The 22425-nt window shown below is 39.7% G+C and overlaps 1 protein-coding gene and 1 long non-coding RNA gene across 3 annotated transcripts in view; one reads left to right on the forward strand and one right to left on the reverse strand.

Annotated features, from left to right (window-relative positions):
• Window positions 1–22425, forward strand: part of LOC148187642 (uncharacterized) — a 55398-nt gene that overhangs the window by 20435 nt on the left and 12538 nt on the right. Inside the window, exons 3-5 of one of the 2 annotated variants that reach the window (XR_015778392.1) lie at window positions 4190–4599; window positions 5891–6115; window positions 7177–7323. This is a non-coding gene — a long non-coding RNA (uncharacterized LOC148187642). The remainder of the gene's footprint in view (window positions 1–4189; window positions 4600–5890; window positions 6116–7176; window positions 7324–22425) is intronic. The other variant, XR_015778393.1, reaches the window with a different exon arrangement.
• Window positions 433–9958, reverse strand: cyp26c1 (cytochrome P450, family 26, subfamily C, polypeptide 1). Its single transcript, XM_042502095.2, has 7 exons — window positions 9683–9958; window positions 8444–8800; window positions 7156–7380; window positions 5882–6157; window positions 5186–5344; window positions 4169–4561; window positions 433–2456 (listed from the first exon to the last, which is right to left on the reverse strand). The coding sequence occupies exons 2-7, from the start codon at window positions 8648–8650 to the stop codon at window positions 2112–2114; spliced, it is 1605 nt and encodes a 534-aa protein (XP_042358029.1). The 5' UTR covers window positions 8651–8800; window positions 9683–9958; the 3' UTR covers window positions 433–2111.

Consider the following 22425-nt stretch of genomic DNA (forward strand, 5'->3'; position numbering starts at 1 on the left):
AGCAAAAAAATATTGGCATCATACTTTTCTGTATACCACGAATAAGTTACAATTGCATGTTATTATGTAACAGATATGTTGAAACTTAACATTTCAACAGTGCTATGGTTATCCTGTGGTTAGGTTTAGGCACAAAATCACCTGGGCATGGTTAGGAAAATATCATGCTTTGGGAGTAATGAATTCCCAAGAAAAAAAGAAAGTTTTGTTGTCTTTTAGTCTTGAATAGTATTTAAATACAATATTCTGCACCCCCACCCCCACCCCCTCCTGAGGACAAAGTCAGCTCATATTAGTTTTATTTAGTTCAAACAACCTGACACATACCTAAATTAATCCAATTATAGGCTATTAACACAAAGACCATGCCAGGATTTCATGTGCCCAAATTAATTTGTTGAAATACATGTGCATAAATAAATTATTGATAATTATAAACATGTTGCACAGCCCCATTGGACTGTTATCAGAAATGTTAACTGTGGTAAAATATATGGTATATTTTGTTTTAAAAAGCAAGATATGAAAAACTCATAAAATGACAAGTTTTAGGTTTTCATTTTCTAATTTACTCTTTACATCAACTGTACAGCAGCTACATCTTATACACTCAATGAATGCATACACGGGACAAATATATACAGACTCCTTAAAGCGGAGAAAGTGCTATCTCCTTCCACAAATCCATCCATACCTAAGATTTCACAGCGCGTCTATTAGGCTTCAAGACCAAGACAGAAACAGTCCTAAAATTAGACTTAAAATAACAATAATAATAATAACTTTACTCTCTATATATGCTGCTCTAAACAGTGAAAGATGTCTAATGTTTGTTCTAGCAGTGAAACTAACTTTTATGGACAGTCCTTTACATTACAGGTTAGTTTCTCTATTCACAATTACAGCAAATATTGTTACAGACTAGAGTAAAAGTACAATAAAAATGATACATCTGCATTTTAAATACAGCTTATTCATAATGCTACTTCATTTGATACACACATAATAGCACTGTTAAGGATATATATTACATTCATGTTCAAAAAAACAGAACAGTTTGAATGTATTTTGACCTTAATGTTTGGATAGTTCCTGGTTGTGAGATTTATGTGTCAAAATCAAGTGCAAGTTCCATCAGTAAGTTTGTTTTAGCGGTGGAGATCATTGCATCATTACAACTAAGACAGCTGCAGGGGAGTCCAGTCTCCCGTGTCCAACCTGGGTCTGGAAATATTTTCCAAAAGTTTTCAAAGGTGAATCTTAAAGGTTTTGAGAATGCAAGTGAAGTAAAATACTTGTGACTTGCTCATTCAGCACAGCAAACGTGCATAGCCCTTGGATGTTTCCTTACTGATATAACATTGATGTAAAAGATAAAAGCAACAAAGCTGAATTCATGTTATCACTACTTTTTGTAAGTGTGTATCCCAACAAAATGTTTGTCCTTGGACTTGCAGCTTCAATAGAACAAGGCTAAGATGAGGGAGATTTTTTTCCTGTTATCTGCAGTAGATGTGTTGTAGGTCTTTGATTTCAGGTACCAATGCACCTGAAGTCTGTTAGGCACTTACTGTATGCTGGTCATACCGGGTTTCGCCAGCTGAACATGAAACTATTTATCAGAAACTGCTACTTTTTTATGTGCATGTGATTTACCTCTCAATAGAGACTTTCACTGTTTTTACTGAGGTGTACATGCAGTCCGTTCAGCAGGGTAACCCCAGATCTTCTGTTTTAAGAAAAAGGCTTCACAGATTTACTCTTGCTCTGTACCCCAGAACATAAATAACTTAAAAATGCATGTAAAGGACAGTAAAAGTTGGGAAACATCGAAAACACTGTAGGTGAACGTATCATGTGGTTAGAAATATACTTGTGCTACAACAGAAAGTGGTTTCTTAGGTTCGGACGAAACCACTGAAGAGATGCTCCAAACCAACCCCTTCTTCATGTTTATGGAAATGAAAGGGGGCCTGAATTGCACCATCAGGCCCCACGAGGTGTGTCTGCCTCCCCCTTGGGCTTTAAGAGTTTTTCCAGAAGCACATTTAATTTTAAACTGCTTCTTAGGGGAATGAGTTTTTGGAAAGTCTTTCAGTCTGTATTAGTATCTAAAGCGGGTGGTTGTAAGTGAAATGCACATGCAGCCCGTTTACCGGGTGCACTATTGGCACTGTCTGCATCTTGGGAAAGTTCTCCGTGGCCAGAGTCCATTTGCAAGTCCCTATCAGCTCCACAGCCAGAGTCTTTAGTATGATCTGTGCCAGTTCTTTCCCTATGCAGCTCCGTACGCCACCACCAAATGGCACGTAGCTGAACCGAGCCGCCCGACTCTCCTCTCTCTCTGGGCCGAACCGGTCTGGGTCAAAAAGCTCTGGGCTCTGGAATACCGCTGCGGTCTCATGGGTGTCCCGAATGCTGTACATTACACTCCAGCCTTTGGGAATCTGGTAGCCCTGTCAAATGAGAACAGAAATTGATAAATATAAAGAAAGGACAAAAACTCTTTTATTTTTACCAACAAATAGTTTGGTGAATTTTTATGTATCCAAATCTGCACATACTCTGCATAGCACAGAAGTAATGAAATTGCAAAAATGTGTGTGGAATCTTTAACAGGCAATGTTAAGTGAAAAATAGGCATACTTTAAGAGTCATATGTTTGGTCAACTTTTATTTTTGACTGAAGTTAAAAGCTAGATAAAATTTATCACTTGGAAAGCCAAATGAGAGAAAGGATTTTCCAACTCTATGCATTTATGCATTCATCCATTATTCCAAGCCTCTCTATACCTAATCCCAATTATTTCTGAATTGGGATTCCCTTGTCTAGGCTTAGCAATATGCACTTCAGTGAACAGGCATAATGACATTTTCAATACTGCAATTACGTCTCATCTATCGGGATTTAAACCCTGAAAGAGTTGCATAGATGGCGCCATGCGCACTACAATTGCGTCTGGGGAATTTTTGTTAGACTTCAATTGTCCTTTCGCTATAAACGCAGCAAATTGGGGGCAAACGGAGGCTGAGTAAGGGGTATGTAAGGACGAGAGATGAGGCCATGACGGGGCAGTTTCTCAGCAAAGGCCATGCAGTTCTGTATGTGAACATTTTCGGCAGCCAGGCGTTCTACATGACAAATGGACTAGAAAAAAAAAATGAATTGGAGCCAGATTTAGTTTTTCTCTTTTGCAGTTCATTGAAGATCTCGCCAATCTGTGAGCTGGGAATAAACCTGTTTTTATCTCACTCACAAACTCCTTCATTCATCATCATGCTGCTGATTGCCCAAAAAGCTAAAACTGTTCAGATATTGTCAGACCAATAGTGTGTCAACCTTTAGGAAAGAGTTAGTAGCAGCAGCAAGGCCCAAGATAAGATTTGTACTGTGAAGGGATTTTGGCATAGTGTCCACACAGGATATGGCAGCTCTCACATTCAACACCTGATGCACACTAACCCAAAAATCGCTTCCTCTACACAGTCATTGGGAAAGAAACAATTTTATGTAATTCTTCTTTGCCTCCGAGGCACATGCTCTGGAAAAGAAGTGATTCTGTGTGAGCTTGAAAATGCAGAAGTGTGAGGAGGCTTTCAGACGCTTTTTCAGCTTACACACCCATGGTAAGCAACTTACAAAAGAAAAAAAATGAGGCCATTTTTTAAGACAGTAGTCAGTTTTCCTTTATACAATAATGAGCATCACTAGTTAAGACTTGAAGTTTTGAACATGTAGAAGTCGCCCCCTACAGGCCGAAAGCTACCACGATATAAACAGTACGGGAGATTTTGGCTGGCTAATGGTATATCCTGTCATATCGCTTACCCTGCTGGCTGGATTTACCAAACGCTAACCCTACCAGGATATTCATCATCTGCTGCTATTTCTGGTGGTACATGCCTACATTTCCCACAATGCATTTTGACAGCTTCAAGAAAAGGGGCTAGAAGTTGCTGCATTTGGCTGTGGGTCTTTCATTTATTTGAAAACATTTACTTCTAAGAAATTATGTTTTGTCTTTAAAAAAACAAAGCCCTTGTTGCTCTTTGTATGTGATGAAAATATACCACCTCTTCTGCCCTCTGCTCATTCCAGGAATAAGAAAACACACTCAAACGGAGGGCTTACATGTGAACAGTATATTTCAGAAAGACTTGAACTTACATCTAATTCAAATGTCTGCAGGGCTGTCCGGTAACCACCAGAGACTGGCGGCAGAAAGCGGAGCACCTCTTTGACAACACAGTCAACATAGCGTAGCTGGCTCAGCTTGTCGAGGTTCAGATGCGGCACATGAGACTTTGACTGTGGAAAACCATCACTGTGATTCTGACAGCCTCCGTTAAGCAGGCAGGTTGTCTCTGTATCTGCAGCATCCTCCTTTTCGAAAGTTACACCATTGTGACTGCTGTTGGATTCGTAGCCGAGGCCCTCTGCCTCCAGCTCGATTTTGGCCCTTTCCACCACTGCTGAATGGCGAAGAAGCTGCAGAATTAGCGATGTGGAGGCACTGGCTGTGGTGGAGTGAGCGGCAAAGATCAACTCCACTGCTGTTTCCTGCCAGGAGGGAGGCAGAATGATGGAAAGATATAAAGGTACAGAACAGGTAGATAAGAAATAGTTTTTACATGAAACTGCTCATAACAAGGTCTGTGGATTATCTTGAGTAACCAGATCATGATTTCTGGAAAGAGACATGCTCTTAAATTTCTCAGATTTACTTTTTGGTGCTTTCAGCAGCAGAAGCTAAGTGCCATATAGTTCAATTATGATGGAGAGAAGGCAGACATCTCTCTGGCTGATATCTCCAACACTCTGCAACTCACACCAAAACAATCTAGATTGATAAACTAAATAAAAAGTGGCTACTGAACAGCTGTGATCTTCTTGGCAGAAGAATATTATTCTGCGAAACATATTGGAAAATTTAGTTTGACTTGAACCATTGCAGAATTGTTTCAGATTGTAAAGAACTCAACATCAAAGAGCCCTTTTCATCGGATCACATTTGCATGCCATACTCCATACTTATGAAAGCCGCAAACTATAATTAGTCAGAATTCAACACGAAATCTTCTTTGTCTGTATCTAAATTTTGACTGATTACATCACAACTTTCGGAGGCCTAGGTTGGCACATAGTTTTCTGAAAGTGACATTATTATCTGCTTCACTCTGGTACCTTGAGTTCCTGGATGCTGAGCTGCTGGTCGTGCTCCTTGGAGCTGGACAGAATGTAGTCGAAGGCATCGTTATATTCATCCTCCGTCTGCTGCCGCTCCATCTTTTCCTGGATTATTTTCTCCATGTTGGCATGCAAGATTTCTCTGGCTTTTATCCCCTGGACAGAGAAGAAAACCCAAAATGTCATTATTGATCATGGTTTAGTACAAACTCACTTTGATTAAATTGCAAAGTGACAGCAAAAGAAAGCTCATAGGCCATTTTTTTCTTTTGATTTTTTTTTTGTTTTGTTTGTTTTTGTATTCCGAAAAAGCCACAGATAAAGTAATTCCAAGGAGTTTTTTTGTTTTCTGTTTGCAGTAATCTGGTACTTACCAATATTATCAATCCAAATGCAAAGTGAAAACATAAATAAATGTGGTCCCTTTAAGATACACCTTTACTTTTAAATTCCAATGGCATGTCTATCTCACCATTTCCATCTGAGCGCAGCTCCTTCCTAAACATTCAAACAATGCTACCAGCCTCGCTCCAGGTACATAACGGTAGCAGTTAAGACAAAGGCAATGAGGGTATTTACTGATATTGTCTTATATTGATTACAAGCCTCTGAATTTAATCTAATGGAAATAATCGATCATATCATGATGTAATTTGTAATTCACATTCCCTTAATTTCTTTTTGCTCTCTCACCTTGCGTAGCCCACTGAGTGGAGCATCAATGGGGAGTGAGAAGAGATTGTTCATCAGCTGCTCAAAGATCTGGGCCAGGTAAACTATCCGCTCCTCCTCCATCTGCAGACCCAGCAGGACTCTGACAGCGATGCGGAACGTCAGGGACTTGGCAGCACTGTAGACGTCAATGGCACCCGGCTCTGAGCACCACTTGGCGATTTCAGACTTGACGACGTCCTGCAGCCGGGGCAGGTAAGACTCCAGAGCCCCCCGGCTAAACACTTTAGCCAGGATCTTGAAAAGGTTAAGGAAACAAAGATAGAGGTGTCATAAAAAGTTATAACCTCGTACACGACAGTCAACACCTTTCAATAAATGCTCACTAAAGAGGAGGACAGGGTGGGGTAGGTTAGGACTGGAAAGAGGTAAAGGAAGAATGTAGGAGATTTAGGAGATAAGAGGACAGGATGTAGGGGATATGATGGGATAGTAAAGGATTAGTCTGGATAAAATTTGTGAGATTATAGATTTTTGAAGACAAGACATGATACTGGATAGGAGAAAGGAATGGATGGGATAAATGAGGGTGTCAGTCTATGTATTTTAAGGATTTGAAAGATTTCTTTTAATGATTACCTCAATCTTCTTAAACATAAAGTATGTTTACATGAACAGGCCATTTAATTCGACTACTGTTCTTGTCCCAGTAAACAAGCACCGGGGGTGAATTTATTTATTGACGGAAGAATGTCCGACTTTGCCACGGTAGGTGGCGATATGCCCCCTTTCAACTAGTTTGTGTTGGACCTTCGTACAGTTGGCCACATACCAAACAAGTTTGCAAGCAGCAAGCAGGTTGCATGTGTGAAAACGTGAAAAACTTTTTGGCACTGTACACTTCGTACACACTCTACCCTTTACTTTTTACCTATGTCTTGTTTTGTTTTTTTTTCCTTCTTCTTTTTCTGTTTTTCCCATCTTTCGATTTTATGCAGTTCAAATTACAGGTCAAAGCCCAGCATGGGGACTAGGAGGATGTGCAGAACACCTAGGGCCAGTTCAAGTCCAATTGAGGGGCACACATGAAGGAGTATCTCGATTCCCAACTATATTATCTACATGTTAGTCTGACTTTGAGACAAATAGCGATTTCAGTCAGACAAGCATGTTCAAAAGTGATTTGAAAGTCCAGTTTTAGTCAAACTAACACAACCATTTAAGTTTTTCTAACATCATGTAAACATGCTGAATGTCTCCTCCATAAAGGCAACTGCATATTCCAACTTTCTTACTTTTCTCTTCCTCTTGTGTAGATCTCCGATGGAGTTGACCAAGGTGTTGGGTCCCAGGATAATGCGGGTGCTCTGGGGCCACTGCGTGCACACCAGACTGTGCTCGCCCAGCAGGATCTTGCGAATGTTTTCTGCGCCCGTCACCCGGATGACAGGCTTCCCAAGGAGGTGAGTCTTGAACACGTTGCCATGGCGTTCTCTGCGAGAGATATGGAAGTTGGAGCCCTGTGGTGTTGAGAAAAAAAAATTGAATTTTCAAATTTCATGCAACAAGTTCTCGACAAGTTGTCGAACTAAAAAATTACATACTTTATTGGAAAAACATTATAACTTATGCATAAAAATTAGTGCATTTCCAGATTTTATTTCACTATTCAAAGGTCCACCGTCTGTTTTTGGTGCATTTTGTTTGTTTGCTAGTAAGCAGGTTATCTTGAAAACTTGTTTTCACTGACATTTGTTGAAAAGTCTCCTCATGGACCGAGACACAGGGGATTGTTTTATGTTTATGTTCCAGATTTTTTTTTTCTTCTTTAACAGTTTTTTTTTTCCTGTCTCCACATGAACTGCTACTTACTTAAATGACAAAATCTAGTATCTCATGATAGCCAGTGTTTATCATGCATCTTGGCATACTTTAGGATATTGTGCAGCTTTTTATTTTTCCTTCATCTATTAGCCCCCTTCTGTTTTAGTGTCACACGTGTTTTTAGAAATGCACAACCGACCTGAAATTGGGCATCTGGAGATATAAAATTAAAAGGTGAAAAATCAGAGTCAGGAGCACAAAACACAAGAAACAACAGACACGCATCACGTGTGCTGTTGCGAGGCGCTCTGACTGACACCCAGAGTGGAGAGTTTGAGGGACAAAGAGATGACGGGATGAGAAAGTACATTCCTCGCTGGAGAAAAGACAGACAGTCAGAAAGGGAGGGAGCGAGAGGAGGAAGAATTGAACAGAAAACGTCTGTTTTTCTTCCACAAGAGAGAATTACGCACCGAGCATCATGTCCGCACATGTCGCATTAACAACAGAACTCAGCCTGCACAAGAATCTGTGGTTTTCAAAGCTTCCCGCGCGCTTCTAGATAAATAATCAATAATCTAATTGATAAAACACAATACAGACCTCCGCTGTTTACCTCTAGACTTTAAAATTAAGAAATCGTTGGATCCACAAGTGATGAATATAAATAACGACCTTTACGCGCAGGAGGCTAACCTATATTTTGGCACGCTTGTAAAAAATCTAAACGTACAGCGGCCCAGACGTGTCAACTCTCACCTGGAACAGCCAGTGGAAAGTCTCTCCGACCAGCGGCCAGCCCATAGAGCCCTTCGGCAGCGGCAGGCTGCTCTCTTTATCCCGGGTTAGGCTCCAGCGGAGGCTCCACAGCTGCCGGGTCAGCGCGAGCAGCAAGATCGCGGACAATACCGAGGTGAGCGCGGTGGCCAGGGCCGACAGCACCCCAAACTGGGCCAGGGGTAACATCTCCTGCGAGCTGGTCCGCTTCCCAGCATCCACCTGTGTCTGTGCGTAAAGGCGCTTGTGCTCCGTTCAAACCTCTGTCCGGCGGCGGTGCGCAAAGCTTCTCCACCGTCCAGTTTCTCCTCCTTATTTTGCGTTGTCTTCTTGTAAACTCTGTCCAGATAAAAAAATAAATAAATAAAAGTGCGTTAGCTCAGTCTTGGTGGGTTTATAACCATAGAGCTCCACCATATAAAGCAGAGAAAGAGGGTAAGGGTGGATCTAAACTTTTTTAATACTAATCTCTGGAGGCAGTCAATGCCGAGAGCCGTTGTAAATTGTTATTACAGCTAATTAGACAATAATAATAACAGTAATCATACAAGCTGGGGCCCAACCCTCTTGATTCATTAAGAAATATGCAGGGATGATGTACTGGGTTGATATGTGCTCATTTCTGGGATGATTTCATTATAATACCCCAAACTCAGAAATTATTTTGATGGAAGAAAACAGAAGATTTTCTGTCTTTCAACTTGGTTTTATTGAGAAATAATGACTTTTCGTAAACAGACGCCCCTCCAGAGAAAATAAAAGAGTCATCAGACCGGATGGATGCGCCTGCACAGACATAAATTTGACTCTGGATGAACTACATAAGAAACGTGCCTCGCTGCAGCGAGGAAACTCCCCTTCATTCCGCTGCTGCTTCAAAATGAGGAGTAGCTGTCAACTATTCCAAATAGTTTTACAGGTTTACATGCGCCGGCTTGTCTATTAGGTTATGCGCCTTTATAGGTACAGTTCAGGGGGCTCAGCCACCCCCCGGGCGGCCCGAGCTTTATGGAGCAATGGCAATAAATCAGGCTTTTAAAAGGCAGGAGAAGAAAGGGGATTTGAATACAGTAGGCTGCAGTATGAAGCGGATTAACAGCCTAAAGTAAACTGAGATGAGAGATTAGGAAACGGACAGGATGAAAAAGTTGAATAAATGAGTCACTCGCGATATAAAAAGAGGAGTTTGTGTCTGTAATGAGACTGAAACAGCAGACTTACCTCCAAGCTTCCAGTCAGCGCTGAGGCAAAATCCGTGTGCGTTTGCAAAGTTTCTTACTCGCCGTCACTTCCCAAAAACCGGTGGCTATTCCTCCACAATGAGCGAGCTGCAGGGGGTTTTATAGAAAAGGCTGCACGGCATGATCCACCTTCGGCGGATGACGTTGCTCTGAATATGTTAAAGAGGTTCGTTCATTCACCGAGAGAGGAATTAAAAAAAGGAAAAAAAGTTTGGAGATCAGAGCAGCAGAGACGCAGCAGTGCGCTCTCGGAGAGAGAGACTGAGCGCAGAGGAGGAGAGAGAGAGTTTGTGTGAGGTGGTGAGGAGAGAGAGAGAGGGAGGGAGGAAGAGAGTGGATCAGATGGCAGCGGATGGAGGAGACTCGCAGGTAGCCAATCAGCTGGGAGCTGTCCAGAGTTTGACGCAGGTTTGAGAGCCAGCTCAGTATTTCAGGTTGGAGCTCAGCAGCTGCTTCAGCTCTCCGCATCCAGACCGTGTGCAGTCGGCCTTAAATTTAGGACGTAGCTGGCAGAAGAGGCAATAGTGCATAAAAAAATAGCACATAAACCAGATTTCAATTTCTTTACATTATTTTAGTATACTGAATGAAATTAGACGGTTTAGACAGAGACATGTTTCTAGCAAAGAATTCTAAAATATGCTGCAATTATTACATTCTATCATATAGTGGCGTTAGATACATTTATCCATCAAAAATAAATTAGTCAAATACGAAATTAAAAAGAAGAAGAAGAGGAAAAGGCAGATATCTGACGTCGCTTTTTATGTATTTGTGGAGGATTGTGGCAAAAAGAAATCCAATGCATAAGATTCAAGATGTAGAAATAGGCGGTGCAGAAAGGCACCACCTATTTCTACCTCTTTTTTCTTTCTACCTCTCTTTTGGGTGAGAATTTTTTTCTTTCTTTCTTTTTTTTTATTGTTCTTTAGAGTGCAGAAAGGAGAGGAAATTTTATTTTAATCCGACGAAGGCCTAATCCAGATGAGACGGACGGATTTTTACGAGAGGTTTAGATTCAAACTGCGTGCGTAACAATTTGTTCGGAATTTATTATTATTTGGGTATTTTTTTTACTTGTTATTGAATAATTGGATCTAGTTTTGACATAAAGAGAGGATGTGGTCAGCGGCTGCGAATCCGATTTAAATTCTCACAACCTCCAACTGATAAAATCCATGTTCTTTTTATACATCTGACAGAAACATCTTTAATCCTGTTGCATTTTGGAATGAATTAAGACATAATTTCCTGGCAGTCTTTTTTTCTCGTTTCAATTCACAAACAAATGCGTCAATTGACTTATTTTATTTGGTGTAATTTTTCGTGCAAGTTTTGGGGTTTAATTAAAGCTCGCATTAGAGCTGGATTTTTAAAAGTCGGGCCAATCAGCGCACCGTGAGCACACTTCAGCCATTGAAAGAGTGTTTTCTTAGCGAGCAAAGTTTACATTTGAGCGGTGTTGATTGGAGAGCTTGTGGCTGTGGAAGGTGAATGAGCTCCGACCGAGCAGACTGATGGAAACACGGTCACACTGTTGGTTTTCACACCTTCAGTTAAAGGATGATATTTGTTTTAATTTAATCTGCAGTCACTCGGGGTTTCTTTAGGGCTTTTCTGCCTCATTTGTCATTTATAAAAATTAAAATGATTCGAAGTTATAGTGATGCAGCTGGAAACGCTGCAAATGTGATGGAGATCCATGAACTCACTTTCGTCTAAAATCATTTCAGATGCGAAAAAAGTACAGAAAAATATTTCCTGAAATCACTACGTGTACACACTGTTTTCTTTTAAATATGTATTTTAATAATTTGAACTAATTTCAGGTTCTGATAATACTAGATAAACGCCTGTTAATTAGCTAAATTCCTACATATTTTAGTTCACATGCTCTTATTTTTGTGCCGTGTGTTGCCCAAAAGAAAAATAACAGGCGTGATTTTTTTTCTTTGTTTCTTCATGTTTGAACTTGATAATTAAATAAGTTCCATATCATATTCGGAGCTGTAAATCTTCAGCTGACATTCAGCAGATATGAGCTCTGGGAAATCCCCTCCAAATGTACAAATCACACATCAAAATGAAAAAAAAAATTGAAAAATGATACCTCTTGTCAGGCGTTTGAAGAAGACAGCAGAGATATGGAGATGGAGGGAAATTAATTTTGAAACAGAATCTCTCAGAAGACAAATGCAAAATGTATCAATTTATATTGTTATTATTATTATTATTATTATTATTATTTTGAAGAATAATCTCCTCCCATGAATATTTAGCTTTTTTTCTATTTCTTTATTTATTGTAATATGCTAGCAGCTTAGTATGTGATGATCTTCTTCATCTTTTATTTCAGATGTATTTTAAGAGGGTAGGGCATTAATCATATGGGATTTAATGTAAAAATTTTGGTCTGAATTCATTAATTGTTTTAGACTGAAATAGGCCTTGACATGGTGCAGATGCATGTCAAATTTATAGCAGATTGTTATTTTTGCTGTGAAGATTTTTGCAGTTTAACTGCTCATATACTGTGCATTGAATCTGACATTTTATGCCTTTTAGAGTCGAAATAAGAATGAAAAAACTTCCTGTAACCTGGGAAACCATCTGCAGTTTTAGTCAAACCTACAGACAAACATGTGGCTTTAAGAGGAGCCCAACATTTGTTTAAGCTGCGCGTCTGAAAGGTTTCAGAGTGACAAAATTACTGGTGAGGATTTTTTTTTAGTCACCATCTGAACAAACCTATGACTTCATAAACGTATTAAAATACACTTTAATGTAAATTTACTTCAGTTGTTGCAGTTGTGACTTTGTCAAGTTACTTTTGTTTACCCTCCTCTACGTCTTCAACACCTCACATTTCTTCCCATCCGTCTCCTCCTCTCCTGGTGTTTTCAGCTGTTTTTTTTTTTTTTTGTTTCCCTCCTCCTTTCTCCTCCTCCCGCCCTCCTTCTCTTTCCCTTTGTGATCAAATTCAGTTCATACTTGGCGGAGCGTTCCTGCCTGTCAGCTCCTATCACAGACAGTCTGATCATTAATAGCAGCAGCAGGGAGGTTTTCAGACAGGAAGAGCAGCAGCGTGACGTCAGCGCTCTCCTGCAGCTCACGTTGTGGAGGGAATCCCATGAGAGGAGCTTATAACTTGTCAGTCAGTTTTATAGTTTTGTCCACCAGTTATGATCACACACAACTCAAGTAGCTGAGATCTGGGAACACGGTGACAAGAAGAAGTCAGAAACAGTCAGAAGTTCTGATGATCTGGTTTCCAAATAAAGTAGAATTTCTTATAAAAAATCAACTAATCCTTTGAAACCTCAGCAAATTGGCTTGACTTCTTTGGGGAAAAAACATGGGAGGATGGCAATCAGCAACGAAAGAATTGACCTAAAAATGATTAAGAAATTAGTATAAAGTAAAAGTATAAAGTAAAGTATAAAGTAGATTTTTTTTAAAATAACAGTTTTCTAAATTGGAAAAATGTTCTGCAATCTGTGGAACATTTCTTACCATGCTGCTCATTAACTTTTTTCTCATGTCTTTCAAAAAATTGCACCAATTTGCTTACGCTTCAAAGGTTTACATACTTGTAAAAGGCATCTGAAGGCAGCTCAAGAAAACAGGTGTCGCTTCAGGTTTCAAAGGGTTAAGAAATGTTGCAGATACTTCTTGTTCAGTTGCCAAAAAGCACTGCGCAGTGACAGAAAATAAACTTCAACAAATAAAAATCTAATGGTTAAATATTGTCATTTCACACGAGTTTTAAATTTTCTGAATATCTGCAAGTAAATTTTGACACAAAGCTGAAATAATTTCAGAACAGGTTGGAAGTCAGCTTAAAAATCATTGGAAAACATTTTGCATTCATTTAAAGTGTTCGCTATTGGGCTAAAATATAAGAAAACCACAAGTATTATCTTTAAAACCTTTTAAAAAATTTAGCTATTATTCAGCGTTAAAAAGGACTTTGTGAGGATTGGAGCTGTAAGGAATCGTTGTTTCTCTGTAAAACACACTCTGGACACACACACACACACACACACACACACACACACACACACACACACACACACACACTAGCTGAGGTGCATTTCCTGTCCTGTTGTCCCATCACATCTTGCAGCTCAGCTCCAGACACTTAAAGGGCCATTCCACTAATCCTAATCCTGAGCTTTTAAAAGCTTCTGTAATGGAGATCTTCCTCCTGCGGTGCCTCGGGCCGCTTTATTCTCCAGATCACATCTCTGGTTTCGACCTCAGACACTCTGGAGACAATAGCAACCCAAAATAAATCACATCTGATTCAATTTACTTCAGAACAGAAACTGTTGGGAACGGAGTGACAACCGATTCGGCAAAATAAATGTGGGCATTTTATGTCTCTGCAAACCACGGATACGTTACATTTGCATGTTATTATGTAGTGGATATGTTGACGCTTTATGTTTTTTTTTGTAATATGGGGTTAGGTTTAGGCACAAAACCCAGTTGGTAATAGTTAGAAAAGATCATGTTTTGGCTTAACATACCTGGTTTAGGGGCCATAATCCCAGCAGGTAAAGCAGAGATGTCTCAGTTAAAAACAACCACTTTTACTTTAGATAGTAACTTTAGTAACTTTAGATATGCTGATACGACAGCAATGAAATGTACAAATCTAACATATTTGTGGTTTGCAGAAATGTACATTACCAAACTTTTCTCCTGGTGACTGGGCTGGAACTGATGTGCTCTCTTTGAGCAGCATGAACATGAAATTTTACAGTATGGAGAGTAAAGATTGAGATGCAAACAGAGAATTAATCATGATACGACAAGAGAAGGAAGTCTGAATGATTCAAAATGATAGATTTTTTTGCCTGATATCTTATGCAGTTATACAATGATTCATTCAAAGTTTCTGCTTTCAAACGCACACACACACCATGCTGTTCTCAAAATATCTTGGGAGAAAGCTTGTGTGTGTGTGTGTGTGTGTGTGTGTGTGTGTGTGTGTGTGTTTAGGCCCGAGGGCTGATGAGTTGATAAGTTAATCCCGAGTGCTCAGGGATCCTCCATCTTGGCTCAGATGTTCAGTTTAATGTTTTCATCACTTCTGAAGCATTTAGACCAGAGATACTCAACCTGCTGAGTATGAGGGTACTCATGTTGATTAAAAAAAACAAACTCTATTATGATGCCTTTTTAATGCACGCTGATCCCTTTTTATGTTCAAAGTACAAACAATCCCTAATGTGAATCAGTTTTATCATTCTGAATGAGACACCCAGCACCTTGTTACAGGCCAAAATTGTCAAACACTGATTTAGACCCCCAAAGTCTTAACTGAAACTCTTATAACTGAGAACAGTTGAAGTCTTCCTTGCAGCTGTGGAATTAATTTGGTTGTCTGTCAAACAAGCAATGTGGACAGAATAGAAAATAAGGATGAGTTTGCTGCACTAGAAAAAAAGTAATTTCTGGAAAAAATTCTTTGTCCTGATATTTATTTTTTGGTGTTTTCAAAAGTGGGAGCTCAATCAACACGTTTATTCGCCTGTCCTTTAGGAGAATCAGTCACAGATGTGGCAACAAGCTCCATACATTAAAACAAGGAAAAAAAAGTTTCGTTATCCAGTTTTCATTCCTAGGGTTTCCATTAACTCTTGAAATCATGCAAATTGAAATTGCAATGATAAAATATGCCTGATGAAAACACAGCGATTTTGAAGAAGCTATTTCACAAAACTGCAATGAAAACACTTTTTTCACTTTTATAGGTCACATGACGCTAGGATTATGTGCTTGTCAGTAGGAACTGGCTCCCTCGTGATGCAGCAGGAGCTGCATCATGCCTGAAGAGGTGTTATTGCATCACATAAATCTTCAAAAGTTGAGCGGATCGTCAGGAAGTTTTGAATTCACAATTCCTCTGTGAAATCATCAAGGTCTATCGGCCCTAAATTCCAAAACGAAGGGAAAAATGTGTGGTTATGGGTTGGACTGAAGTAAGGTGTAACACAGAATTGATTTACAGTTTATACAATATGCTTAAAATAACATTCAAAACAGGGCGGGGTCAGCATGACCCCACAGGACAAAAGGTGTACGGCAATCGAGAGGACATTAAGAGGTTAACAGAGAAGCAGAGAGAGAGAGTACCACAGAGAACGAGGGAGGCAAGTAGGAGCATGCTGGACACACACACTCATACGTGCACACAAAGCCAGACACACATGCACATTTCAATACATGCACAGCTAACAACACATTTGCAAACACTTAATTTTTTTGTTTCATTTTTGCAACGTGTATATTTGACCTGTGAGTCACGGGGAGATGTTTATGACGGTTAAAAAGGTGATAAATGAAAAACTTCATTAGAGACACACTTTTTAAATACAGCAGCACTTTCTGAATCGATCAGACCTAAATGATATCCAACCCTGGTGTACATGTTCCTTTTAATCGTTGTTTATCTACTGTTGTGTGACCTCTGACCTTTGACCCACCAACTCCCGTCTGCTCGCGGGCTGCTATTAGCGATCCTGAACTTTACAGGTTTTTTTAGTTGCTCTTGTAACTCAATAAAAAGTTCTTGTCATGTCAAGAAAAATCCCCCTTTTTTATATTCTTCAAACACGTCTGACTCCCCCGAGACGAGCTGCACTCTCCTCACCGCAGGATAATTCATGTGTGTGAAGTTATCGGCCATCTTATCAGGCCGCGGATCAGCCGGTGAAGTGTGTGTGTGAGTGTGTGTGCACAGAGTAGAAAGTGCTGTAATGTAAACACTGAATGAACTGTGGCTGCTGTCAGCCCGAGGCAGCGCTGCACTGACAGTCTGAAGGCTTCACTTTGATCTAGGTCCTGCTAAATACGCGTTTCTGTGTGTGTGTGTGTGTGTGTGTGTGTGTGTGTGTGTCTACGTGTGTGTGTGTGTGTCTGCGTGTGTGTGTGTGTCTGTGTGTGTTTGTACGTTTTTTAATGCGTGTCAGTGTGTATTTGCGGTACTTGCGGTACTGCTGTTAGCCACTGGATGGATTCTCTTTTCTTTGTGTGTGTGTGTGTGTGTGTGTGTGTGTGTGTAATTAGCGTAGCTGCATGCCTCTCTAGGTCAGGGGTGTCATCTCAGGTTTGATGCCGACGGAGTCTGACAGGTGCTAAAATCTGCTTCAGCTTCACCTCCTGCTACCTGAGGCTGACACACACACACACACACACACACACACACACGTACGCGCACACCACCACACCTTTAAGTCTCACTTGTGATGTTTTGCATGCACACTTCCACAAACATTTTGAATCAATCTGAAGTAAAACATCAGTCACTTTTTGTTGATTGTCAGTTTTTCCAGACACTTTATAATAAAACTACACTGAGAGACATTTTAACTACAAGTTTATTTACTCATAAACTTGATTTTTTTCAGTTTTCCCAAGTAAAATGTCTGTTTATCCACATTGCAACCCAGATTTAAACCACTTCATCATTTATCCCAAGTGGCATTGAGCCATGTAAATCATTTTAAAGTTTAGAAAGCAGCAAAATATTCCCTGGATACACACAAGATCTTGTGGTTATAGAGGGGAAAAAAGATTTGGCTTGTTTGTATTTCTTTAAACCAATCACAATCATCTAGGGGCGGGGCCAAGTCCAGGGACAGTGTAGTGACAGTGCTCCTGCAAAACAGTTACAGGAGGTGACATGTTTTGGTGGAAAACATGCACTTTGGAAGGCAAACACTGTTATTAAAGTAGCTCATTTTCCTGAAAAGAAAAGAAAAATCAGTAGCAGATGCATGCCGACTGTCTCTTTTATCAATACAACTTGAATCACACAAACATAGTTTGATAATCATTTGCTCCAGAGGTGATCACAGACAAACAAATAGCAGATTTTCTCAATGTAGATTTTGCAGAACAGGTTAACCTGCTGCCAGGGTAAAAATATGTGACAGATCAATTATTAGTCCTTGGCATTTTTTTTTTTTTTTTTTGAGGTGCATTCACAATTAGTTTTAGTCATTGTAGATATTTACAACAATCCATTGAAAGAACAAAACAGACACACTTAATTGCACAAAGCAAATCTTTGTCAAAACTTGTAAATTTCAGCGTGTTAAGTTGAATGTTGTTTTGCGAAGTGAAAGGGATTTTGAAAACTGCATCACAGATAGTGAAAGGAGGAGAGAATACTGAGCTAAAAAGCAGCCAAGTGGCAAGTTTAAAGCCAAAGTCTATATCCACTGAGTCAGACTGAGGTGTGTGTAGGAAGAGACTGCAGCTCTGATGTCACATAGGGGGCGGGTCTGACGCATTATTAGCCACTGATGCAGCACACCTGGGAGATCTCACGACTACAACATTGGAGAAGTTGAGTTGTGCCATGCCGAGATGATCCAGAAAAGGGGATTAGTTTGATATTTGGTCTGTGTGGAGCTCTGCCACCTACAGTACCTTCTTTTACCTGTAAATTAAAATCAGAATCATCCATATCAACAGGAGAGACTGTTCAAAGCCAGAGAAGGCTTTGAGCCTGTTGTTACCTTCTCCGAAAGGCTTTCAAGAGAACATCATGCAGTGGGTGTGACAGAGAGTCAAGTCCTCATGCTACAGGTGAGTCATGAGGCATAAACAAGAACATCTTTAATGCAGAGGTGCACACAGGCTCAACCTCTCAGGTTGTGGGCAGTGTTTATGCTTCTCCTTTCATTCTAAATTTATTTGTTTTATCTCTGTAAAGTGTCCTCAAGTATTGAGAAAGGCGCTTATAAATATAATGCATTATTACCACTATTATTATTATTATTATTAATTCAAGAGTTTTGTTAAATCAGTGCATTTGCTGTATTATTGTTTTCTATATTTTACTCCATGTAAAGTGTATCAAGACACCTTACATGGAGTTTGTGTAGATCCATTTAGGAATTTACTCAAGCAACATTTTGTGCTTCATTTTGGTCTGTTGAGGATCAGATTCTTTTTTTTTAAACCCCAAAAACTCATGCAAATTAAAAAAAAAAAAAGAAAATTTTAAGGAGCTCTGTTCCAAATTTAATGTAAAAATGACTCAAGGCCCTTAAGTGGCATGCAGGCCTCAAACTGTATACTGTTATTTTAGCAGTTAACAGCTAGCTAAGTTCTATTATTTCATTCGATGAATCAGCGAGTGAAGCAGACTGCTGAGTTTATTTGTGCTAAGGTAATTATGAGTGAAAGGTGAAACTAATGATGTCATCCGTTTGTTGTTTGTGTCTCTGTTGCTTCACGACTCCTTTCAATCAAAACGCTGCAGGATATGTTACTCTACTACCGATGACTCTCATTACCTCACATCGCTTTGAACTGTAATTGCGCCACATATTCTGTATGGAGACATGTTCATAAACAATTATACAGCACGCGCACACACACACATGCCCACAAATACACAAGACACACACACGCACAGCAATTTAATTAAAACCTTGTACAGTCAGATTCACTGTCATCTTCTTCACGTCCATTATCATCAAAAAAGAGAAATATTAACATGTATGTGAGATGTTTTACAGCAGGTAGGGCTCATAGTCAGGGGTGGAGCCAGATGTTGTGAATATTTGAGGCTCAGCCCAAATCTGCAAGAGTCCAGAGGCAGAGTTTATTCCATTTATGGCAACTATATGCAATATTTCTCAAGCGGGTGGAGAACAGTTATATACAAAATAGGATGTAGACTCTACAGAATGATTTCTTTCTTTGGTAACTACATGTTTTTACCAACTGATTAACAGATTTTTAGACATTCGTATTCAAACATCTTCATCATTCTGAAACCATAACACAACAAATGCTGACAATAACTAATTTTTACTCCTGCCAGCTACAAAAAAAGGCAAAATTTGTCTGATGCTACTATTTTTAATTAACCTCGGAAGGGTAGGAATTTTGTGTGAATGGTATAATTTAACAAAAACCTATTTTTGTTATTATCTCCTGGAGGAGATTAACAGAATGACCAGCCTGTTCTCATCACTAACTTGTCAAATGCTGCCACTTTGTCAGTGACTTTGGATTAAGACACAGCCCCAAAATGACAGCTTTTGCAGCAGTATGATAACAGTGCCGGGAACAAAGTAAAAAGGAGCTGGAAAGTGCCAATAGGACCAGAGGAGCTTAGGATGGGTCTAACAAACCCGAGACTTTGAGCTGGGATGCAGATGAAATGTCGATAAAACACAGTTGCAAGATGACTGCGTTTCCATTGAGTGATGATGTGCAACTTCTCCTCTAATGAAAACAAGCCAAGAAGCAGAGTGATGGATGTTCAAAACATTAGCAGGTTTATTTCTATTGCAGCCACCGCACTAGCCGTCATTATTTCCAATTGAAGGCCACTTAGGCATGTTATGTGAGCGATAATGGAAAGGCGAGGCCCTTATATGTGAGGGTGGCCACATATGAGGGATTTTTGGGAGGAGATAGTCTACGGTTTCACAAAGGAATTGTTGATTCAAAATTTCCAGATGATCTGCTCAACTTTTGAAGAGTTATGTGATGCAATAACAGCTCTTGTAGCTCCTGCTGCATCATGAGGGAGCCAGTTCCTGCTGACAAGCCCATAGCCATAGCATCATGTGACCTATAGAAGCGAAAAGTGTTTCCATTGCAGTTTTGTGACATATGGCTTTTTTTTTTTTAGAATTGCTTGAAATACCACCTTATGTCAGCGTAAAAACTTTTTTGCAGTAAATGGGAGTTAAATTCCCAATTTCAATTGTGCAATTTGAATGTTAGTTTAAACCTGCCCAATGTGAAACTCCAAAAATGAGCATTGCCTCTTGTGCTTGAACAGAATTTTGTTATTTTGTACACAAAAAAATGTGCCCAAACAAATTTACACTGAGCCAATTCTTCCTGTGGGGATGGAAGCAGATGCCTTATAAGCCCTATATCGCCATTTGGAGAATATGAGGAAGGATAGTAGAGCAATGTTTTTTGTTGCGGGAGCAATTTACAAAGCGTTTGTTTAGTCATGATCTTTTTTTTCCCCTGAAACCTTTACAAAGGAGCATCAATCAGTAGAACTTCAGCGTGAGCCGAACCAGCTCCACATTTCAAAAGCTTTTCGGTCCATGACCTGCGCTGGCAGCCTGGTGGACGCTGACTTCCTGTCCTGTTATAGAGCTGCCAGTCAGGGGAGCAGTTGTCAATTTACAACGGAAGCGGCGGTCGGATATTTTACACCGTCTTTCCTGGAAACCCAACACTCCAACGAGCAGCCGAGCAGCGGGAGGGAAGGGAGAGAAAGTTTTCACTCGTTCCCCGGAGACGAGAGAAGATGAATGAGGGAGAAAAAAATATGTGCACGACAGGGGTGATAACGAGGTAACGCGGGTCATCGTATGGATGGATAATGTTTGATTTTATCCATCTGTCAGCACATCGATTTATTTTTGAACTTAGGGACAGTTGGACCATGGTCTTAATTTTAGGAAAGAAATGGTTTACTTAAACGAAAAAGACTGTGCAGATCAACCAGGTCCTGTCACCAAACTTATTAGGAGACCCGAAATACCCCAAATAAATTTAGATGTATGTGTGGCTGAATGACTGAGTTTGAATTTACTGTTGCCCCTTAACCCTTTGAAACCTGGACTGACATCACTTTTCTTGTGTTGCTTTCAGACACCTTTAAACAAATATTTGAACCTTTGAAGCTTGGGCATGATTTCTTTCAAAAACACTGAGAAGAAGCAATGTGAACTTGGTCAGAAATGTTCCTTGAAGTGCAAGAAATAAACAGATTTAGAAAATGATTTTTTAAAAACTAGGGAAAATGTCTAGAGGAGTGTGTAGTTTAGAGAAACTAAATTAATCATTATCATTATTACATATTTAAACTTATGTTTCAAAATAATTATAATGTTAAAGCACTTTTTCCAGGTTACTTCTTTGTTGTTGTTTTTTTTAGCAGTTTACAGGTAATTTTACTTTTCTTTGATTTATACTTTTTTTTTTTTTTTTTTACTAATTTCCTGTTGATTTTGGGGTCATTTCATCTTTGACTGCTCGTTGCCTTTTCCCAGTTTTGTTTTGTTTTTTAATAAATCAATGCAATTTGCTCAGGTTTCAAAGGGTTAAAGAGTGATTTTCTATAATAAGGTATAATTAAGGATCAAGACTTGACCTTAAGTTGTGCAAAGCTATCAGAAATCGAGGATGTATTAGTGTCCTTTATAGTGTGTCAAACTTAATATTTATAAAGGAATTTCTCTGGATGACAACAATTTTGCATAATTTTAATTCACACTCATCTACACATACACTTACACACACACATACACGTTCAGAAGTTCCTAGTGAGACGCATACAGAATGCCCCTCTCCCCCCGACCCACCTTACCTCCTCCTCCCCCTCCTCGTCTCTTTGATTCTCTCCTCCTTTCTCCTTGTCTGAGTTGCTACCTGTCATCAGCACATGTGTGTGTGTGCATGCGTGCGTGCGTGCGTGTGTGTGTGTGTGTGTGTGTGTGTGTGTGTGTGTGTGTGTGTGTGTGTGTGTTGACCTGTTAGCTGAGGATGCTTTTGCTCATTTTGTGTCGCAGCGTTCAGTTCAACCTGAGCATTTCCATCCATCATCTGTGGCAATAGAAGTAATCAGATACTTTACTTGAGTTAAAGTACAGATACATTCATTTTAAAATACACATTACAAGTAAACATTCTAGCTCCTCCATATCCTAAAAGTACAGA

The sequence above is a fragment of the Plectropomus leopardus genome, chromosome 13 (assembly GCF_026936395.1).
Source record: "Plectropomus leopardus strain MGB_pleo_1.0 chromosome 13, ASM2693639v1, whole genome shotgun sequence".
Classification (NCBI taxonomy): domain Eukaryota; kingdom Metazoa; phylum Chordata; class Actinopteri; order Perciformes; family Serranidae; genus Plectropomus; species Plectropomus leopardus.